Consider the following 7,675-nt stretch of genomic DNA (forward strand, 5'->3'; position numbering starts at 1 on the left):
TATACTCTCCTTACTCCAAGAGGTGGTTGTTTTTAGGATTCTCCAGAACAGTGGTAAAATTTCTCAGAAGCAGGATATGACAGACACAAAGTCAGGATTCCCAACTTGAGAATCTGAGTATGAATCTTGTGTGCCTTGTTTGCAATGTTCTTTACCTATTTCCATAGGAACAAAACAGCTTCTGCTTTCGCAACTTGTGGATTTCACTACCAGTCCCATTGGTCAGGATATGGGGGACATGACCAAAACAGTGTGTTACAGGAGAACTGTCTAGAAAATCTTTTCCCCAGAGGTGGTAGTTGGTTCTTTGTCCCCCATACCAGTTAGTATCAAGGTAGGAGTCTGGAAAGGAAATGGAGTCAGTTACTTAAATTCTCCCCTTTCCCACTTTGGCAGATGCTGAGAGTTGGAAAAGCAAAAGCAGATGTGTGGCCCAAAACTGCTCCAAAGAAAGGTGAGAATGTCCCTCTGATAAAGGGGAAATTTCGCCCCTTTCAGAAAGTAAAAGTCTCTAGAGTTGTTTCTGTAATTTTAACACTGGTATTTTTTAGATGAAAATAGCTTAGTTCCTCCTGCTCCTGTGGACAGTGATGGGGAGAGTGATAACTCAGACCGTGTTCCTGTGCCCAGTTTCCAGAATTCCTTCAGCCAAGCTATCGAAGCAGCCTTCATGAAACTGGACACGCCAGCTACTTCAGACCCCCTTTCTGGTAAAGGCACAGAGATTGGGTGTTCAGCTCAGGGTCATCATTCCCTGCTGGATCCAGTGGCAGACATCACTAATCAGTTGGCACTTTTCCCCCTGAGCCTTACAGCTCACAGTCTGGTGTCAACTAACAATCTGTTTGCTATGTCAGATAGCACCTTTTTGCACCCCACATGAATTCTTAAGGCCTTGATGTGAAATTCTGAGGAACTTTTTTTTTTTTTTTTTTTTTTTTGTCATTTTTAGGGCCGCACCCCACAGCACATGGAGGTTCCCAGGCTAGGGGTCGAATTGGAGTTACAGCTGCCAGCCAGTGACACAGCCACTGCAACGCCAGATCTGAGCCGAGTCTGTGACCCACACCACAGCTCATGGCAACACTGGATCCTTAACCCACTGATCGAGGCCAGTGATCAAACCTGCCACCTCATGGTTCCTAGTTGGATTAGTTTCCATTGCACCACGACGGGAACTCCAGGAACTTTCTTAACATTCTAAGACACAGTGGTGAAGGGTAGATTTCTGAATCCTGAGATGTTGAGAGTGGCTGATGGAAGTCAGGCCCGAAGTGCACCCCCAGTTTGCAGTATTCATGATTAGACAACACTAGCATTTGTGGTGTGCTTCCTGTGTGCCTAGCATTTTGCTGATCTTATTCTCTCAAAAACCATATTAAATGGGCATAACTCAGGTTACAGATGAGGAACTGGTCTTGGGACATAAGTGATGTGCCTGAAGACACATCCAGGGTGTGCAAGGACTGGTATTTGAATCCCTGCAGTCTAATTCCAGAGCCTGCACTCCTTGCTGCCTATAACTCTCATTAATTAGAATTGGCCAGGGGGCAGAAGGACGGCAGTTTAAGCTAAACTCTTTCTGTTTTCTGTTTAGAAGAGAAAGGAGGAAAGAAAAGAAAAAAACAGAAACAGAAGCTCCTGTTCAGCACCTCAGTCGTCCACACCAAGTGACACTACTGGCCCAGGCTACCTTGTCCATCTGGTCCTTTTTCTGCGCTTTCGTTTTGCTGCTGTAATTTTTAAGTATTTGAGTTTGAACAGATTAGCTCTGGGGGGAGGGGGTTTCCACAGTGTGAGGGGGAACCAAGAAAATTTTAAATACAGTGTATTTTCCAGCTTCCTGTCTTTACACCAAAATAAAGTATTGACACTCACAAGAAATCTTTTCCTGCCAAAGTTTAGTTTGTTGCCAGGTTAGTCTTTTTGACCCATGTGTAGTTAGTTTTTCTCAACCTAAAGTAAGTTTGTGACCCTTTAGCATCCCTTGAAGCAGCCCACACCAGTGTTATAGCACTGCTCTGCCTTGACGTCTCAGATCAGGGCATTATGCTTTTAGCACACCTATCAGTGTGTCTTTTAAAAATAGTTAAATCTTTCCTACCTCTTCAGTTCTCCTCTTGTTAAAGAAACAAGGATGGGAATGAAGGGGATTTAGAACACCCAGCTTGAATTGCAATTTTTCTTCTGACAAACAGCTAGGCTGTGGTGTTTGCAGACCCAGGTTGCACATGCATATAAGAAGGGTTTTGCCTCTAGAAGGTGGCTTTTTGGCGAGGAAAGCTGTAACAGCCATTGCCTAAGGGTGCCCTGGGACCTGGCATCCTTATGTCAGACTTGTTTTAGGTGACAGTGGCCTGAATTACAGAAGAGTGGCACAACTGGAGGCATAGCAGGACAGCTTTAAAAGCAGTGGGGTTGCCAACTGCCTCCCTCTTGTCTAGAGCAGTTTTATGCCTTGGTTTGAGTTGAATTCGAGTGATGTGAATTATTTTGCTGCTTAAAAAAGTGACTTCTAGGTATAATAGAATGTGAAGGCAAGTAGTTGCAATAAATCACCTGCATAAGCATTGTGAGCTTTCTGGTTTGTTATTACAGGTCAGCTGGTTATATACTTAATAGGTTAATGTATCAGCTACTTAGCTATTTTTGGCCTTGCCTATGGCATGTGGCAATTCCTGTGCTAGGGTTGGAACCCATACCACAGTAGTGACAACACCGGATCTTTAACATGCTGAGCCACCAGGGGAACTCCTGAGTGATGTCCATTTTATTAAGGAGAAAATAGGTCCTCGAAATGTCTTGAGTAGGTAGCAGATCAAAAGTGATCACAAGTCTCTTGTCCCTCCTAATTCTTGTGAGTTAGTTTCACCTGGCTTCAGGTCAGGGAGGTGTAAGGCAGTAGGGGAGAGGGGAACTACAGAAAACTGCCAGAAGTTGGCTTTGTAATAATGAGGTCAGGAGAGGCCAGGTTTTTTTCCCCTACTCAAAAGTGCAAGAACTGTGTTTTTCGTCAGGTTACCTGATTAAGTATTGGTAAGGAATCTGGTATTTTTAAGGTCCTGTATTCAGTACTGAGACCAGCTATAGATCTGTGCCAGTTTAGTTGCTCTGACTCACTACTGATTCTTTAACAGTCTGGGTTGCTTTGGGCCCATCCTAGGAGCGGGGCACAAGGCCTGAACTGAGACTGTGCATCTAGGACCATAAAGGGAGCCAGCCTTCCCGCCAGGGGTAGAGGGAGAAAGAGACTTGGCCAAGCATGAATTTCACATGCACACTAAATGCTACAGAAGCCAAATATATTTTATTTTTCTTACTGCTGCACCTGCAGCATATGAAGTTCCTAGGCCAGGGGTCAAATTCGAGCTGCAGTTGCAGCTTATGCCACAGCCACAGCAACACCAGATCTGAGCAGTGTCTGCAACCCATGCCACACCTTTCAGCAACACCCAATCCATAACCTACTGAACAAGGCCAGGGGTTGAACCTGCATCCTCATATAGACACTGGGTCCCTTAACCCCCTGAGCCACAGTGGGAACTCTGCCAAATACACTGAATAAACCTGCTTGCAGCCAGGCAATTAGATAAAAAGATGTATATATCTACAGGAACTTCACCACCTGCAGAACTACTTAACCAGGTAATGCTGGGTAAAGGTGACTTTGGCAAGTTTTATTTTATTTATTTATTTATTTATTTTTTTGTCTTGTTGTTGTTGCTATTTCTTGGGCCGCTCCCGCGGCATATGGAGGTTCCCAGGCTAGGGGTCGAATCGGAGCTGTAGCCACCGGCCTACGCCAGAGCCACAGCAACAAGGGATCCGAGCCGAGTCTGCGACCTACACCACAGCTCACGGCAACGCCGGATCGTTAACCCACTGAGCAAGGGCAGGGACCGAACCCGCAACCTCATGGTTCCTAGTCGGATTCGTTAACCACTGCGCCACGACGGGAACTCCGGCAAGTTTTAAACAATAAGTCAATTCATTTTGAGCTGGTAACTGGCCACTGATCAGCAGTCATCCAGTTTGAGAACTGTAGAAGGTGCTAGTGCCTCCCAGAATTCCCTGTCCAACAAGTAGGCCCTGAAGCTTAGGCGCAACGCAGCCTGCAAAAGTTCACTCCATTGTCTCAGCAGCCTCCTCACCGCCACTATCTGAAAGCTCCTCCCCAGTGGACTCCTCTTCTAGTAAACAGCTTCTTGTAACAGACTTCTGGATAGCTTCCCGCTCTCCTGGAGAAAGAGCATGGATTATTAAAGTCTCTGGAAGTGACCTCTCATTCAGCTGGAGGAGGTCAGTCACTGCTCAGTGGGCACGGGGCTAGCAGGGCTTACCTTCATCAGTGCAGTTCTGCAACAAAATCAACAGCTGTCTCCTATTGTACTGAATGAGGAACTTCTGACATGTTCTAATTGTACCTGACACAAGAAAGAGCTTTGCAGTCAACAGCTCGCAAAAGGTGTTTGCCTCAGAGTCTTGCAGAGCTAGGAAAAATTATCTTGCTCTTGGCAAGGTAGCAGGAGGACCCACCCACTATTGAAGACTGAACTCTGAACCTGTTTCCTATTGAAAATCAGCAGCCATAACACATGCACCCCTACCTCCCACGTGTAAGGTGTTAAAAAAACACGGATAACGGTGTCCTTTGTTCTCCAAGTATGTGATGAAGGGAAGAGCTGACCACACGAGCCGATAGAATTCCTTCCGGCATCGAAGTAGCACTATTCCGGTATAGGCATTGAGGTATCGCACTGCAGCAGGAAAAAAATCATTTTGGGAAAATGGATTCTCAGGAGCACGTTTAAAATCTTAGGGTAGAAGTTCCTGTCATGGCGTAGCGGAAACAAATCTGACTAGGAACCATGAGGTTGCTGGTTCGATCCCTGGCCTTGCTCAGTGGGTTAAGGAACTGGCGTTGCCATGAGCTATGGTGTAGACTGTGGCTGTGGTGTAAGCTGGCAGCTGTAGCTTCGATTCGACCCCTAGCCTGGGAACCTCCACATGCTGTGGGTGCAGCCCTAAAAAAAGCAAAAAAAAAAAAAAATCTTCAGGTAACTGAGAGCCTATGTACCAGAAAACATTCAAGGCGGTGGCACTTGGGATGCCATCAATGAGTAAAAACTGATTTCTGAAGGAAAATAATGGGAGATAAATAACATCTAGGGCCTTTACATACCACTCAGAATTGGTGAATGAATTTAGAATTTAATTTTTTGCTTTTTAGGGCCACACCCATGGCATATGGAAGTTCCAAGGCTAGAGGTTGAATCAGCTAAAGCTGCAGGCCTATGTCACAGCTACAGCAACTCGGGATCGAAGCTGCCTCTGCCACCTACACAGCTCAGGGCAACCTTGAGTCCTTAACCCACTGAGAGAGGCCAGAGGTCTAATATGCATCCTCCTGTATCCTAGTCAGGTTCCTTAACTGCTGAGCCACAAAGGGAACTCCTAAAATGCACTTTTAATTCACAAACTAGTTAACCCAAGGAGGGGGGTGGCAGAAATCCATACTCTTCAGAAGGATGTTTTCCCTTAGCTGAAAAACAAGTTCTGCAACTGGGCTATGTAGGTTCTTCCAGCAACCGAGTCTCACCTTGGTAGAAGGGTTGCCTCTAGGTACATTACCTTCTCCAGATTTCAATTTCAAGCATATGGTAAAAAACGGAATGAATTTACATAGTGTGGTTGTGGAGGAGGGTCCTCTCTTGCATTTACACATACACACAACTGTGTATTCTGTACTTCACAGGCCCCTATGCAGGGCTTTTCAGGGGTAATTCTGACAATGCTTTTTTCATATGATGTCAAAGTAACCCGTCAAATAACTTACTCGGAACTATACAAGTCTTTCCTCATTTAGTTTTCATCATCCTATTAAACTCAATCAAAAACCACACGTCAAATAGTATAGGGGTTTCTGCCGACTGGTATTTTCTGCCCACTGCCTACTGGTATTAGCTCTCCGCTTAAGTTTGGACTCAAGCAGACCTCAGGCTCGGGTTCTGAAACTCCTAAAAAGGACGACACCCTACATAAAATGGTGCACAGGGCTTGGCAGCTTCCAAGGTCGCCCGTGCCCCTTCTTTCTCCCTCCAATGGCCACTGCTCCCTCCAGATCCCGCCATCCTCCTGGTTCCCCAACACCCTCGCACCCGCGAAGCCGATGGAGGAGGCGGCCGCGCCGAAAGTTCCGTGCACGCGCGCGATCGTGTCCCGTACTAGGCCGCCCAGCACTCGGTCCTCCAGATTCAGACGGCAGCGGGGGTCCTCAGACACCACTTCGCAAAGCAGGTACCTGGGGCAGGCGAGAGGGCGGTGAGTGCTGGGCCGGGGCCAGGACCGCAGGGACAGGAATAAGGGTTGCTTACCTGTGCTTGAAGCGCACCATGTTCGTATCCGCCTCGGGCGTCCAGACACTCAAACCGGATGTCTGCCTTCTCGTCGGCGGCCAATGGGAAGTTGGCCTGGCAGCCACTCAGAGAGGGAGGCGGAACTAGAATGTAGGCGGAGCCCCGTGTCAGTCTCCTTTGAGCTCCGCCTCCCTCTGCCGAGCGCAGGCGTCCTGCTCATTTCTTCGCTTAGACTTTCAACTGAACCCGTTGTGATGAGTGGTTGTGCTCCACGCCAGAGTTTGCTGTTTAGGATGCAGCTGAGGCATTTGGAACCTCCAGGACGTTCCATTACCTTGCAACATAGTACCCAAGCTGGACGGTGGAACATTTGAGCACAAGACCTTGCACCCCCCAGGCCAGGGATTGATAGGGGAAATCGGACTCTTATTCTCAGTTTGGAGCTCGGTTTAATTTCTCCATACAGCCAAATATGTTATTACTGTTTAGGCCTTTCAATAACCTTATGGAGTTGGGTGTATTGGCTTGTTTTTTTTTGTTTGTTTTTTTGTTTTTTTGCAAAAACAATCCGTGGTCGTTATATTTTCTGGTTATTTTGGTTTGTTTTTTGTTTTTGTTTTTAAACAGAAAAGCACAAAGAAGCAAATAAAAATAAGTTATAATCCCAGCACCTAGAGAGAATAATTTATCATGTAGTGGATTTTCTTCCAACATTTTACCCCTGTTCCAGTGGTTTTCCAGGTGAAGTCCAGGAACCACTGGATTTTCCCAGATTCTTTTAGGGAGTCCCCCGAGGTCAAATTACTTTTGTAGTAACACTAAGGTGTTACTTGCTGTTTTCACTTTCTGAGTGGACAGTAAAGTTTTCCAGAGGCCAGTGACATGTGCTGACATTGCTCTGATGGCTAAGAGAATTGTGCATGGTGTTTTAAACATTTCTGTTTTAATAAACATAGTGAGTATCAATATATTTCACATAACAAAAGCTCTTTGGGATCCTCAATAATTTAGTAAGAATGGAAAGGGGCCCTGAGACAAAAAAGGTACGAGATGTACCTTCCACTGTATGATAATTTATATTTTCCATTTTCTTTTTAAGAATAGGATCATACTGTTTACTACTCTTCTTTCCCCTCACATTGAATATCTTTTTAAAAACTGAGGCATAACATACATAAAATGCATATTAAGTGCATAACTCAATGAATTTTTATATATGTATAAACTTTTGCAACCACTGCCCAGATTAAGAGATAGAACATTTCCAACACTCAGGAAGGTTCCTGTGCTCTCTTCCGAGCCAAAAACCTTCCCAGAAG

General features: G+C 45.7%; 2 protein-coding genes across 3 annotated transcripts in view; one reads left to right on the forward strand and one right to left on the reverse strand.

Annotated features, from left to right (window-relative positions):
* Positions 1-2,570, forward strand: part of RNF10 (ring finger protein 10) — a 40,760-nt gene extending 38,190 nt beyond the window's left edge. The window contains exons 15-17 of one of the 2 annotated variants that reach the window (XM_013982944.2): positions 397-454; positions 552-710; positions 1,598-2,570. In XM_013982944.2, the coding sequence (XP_013838398.1) occupies positions 397-454; positions 552-710; positions 1,598-1,674 (294 nt within the window). In that variant the 3' untranslated portion in view covers positions 1,675-2,570. The remainder of the gene's footprint in view (positions 1-396; positions 455-551; positions 711-1,597) is intronic. The other variant, XM_021072518.1, reaches the window with a different exon arrangement.
* POP5 (POP5 homolog, ribonuclease P/MRP subunit) lies at positions 3,586-6,506 on the reverse strand. Its single transcript, XM_001925378.5, has 5 exons — positions 6,375-6,506; positions 6,159-6,301; positions 4,608-4,757; positions 4,341-4,424; positions 3,586-4,238 (listed from the first exon to the last, which is right to left on the reverse strand). Exons 1-5 carry the CDS (start codon positions 6,392-6,394, stop codon positions 4,123-4,125), a joined length of 513 nt encoding a protein of 170 aa, XP_001925413.1. The 5' UTR covers positions 6,395-6,506; the 3' UTR covers positions 3,586-4,122.

The sequence above is a fragment of the Sus scrofa genome, chromosome 14 (genome assembly GCF_000003025.6).
Source record: "Sus scrofa isolate TJ Tabasco breed Duroc chromosome 14, Sscrofa11.1, whole genome shotgun sequence".
Classification (NCBI taxonomy): Eukaryota; Metazoa; Chordata; class Mammalia; order Artiodactyla; family Suidae; genus Sus; species Sus scrofa.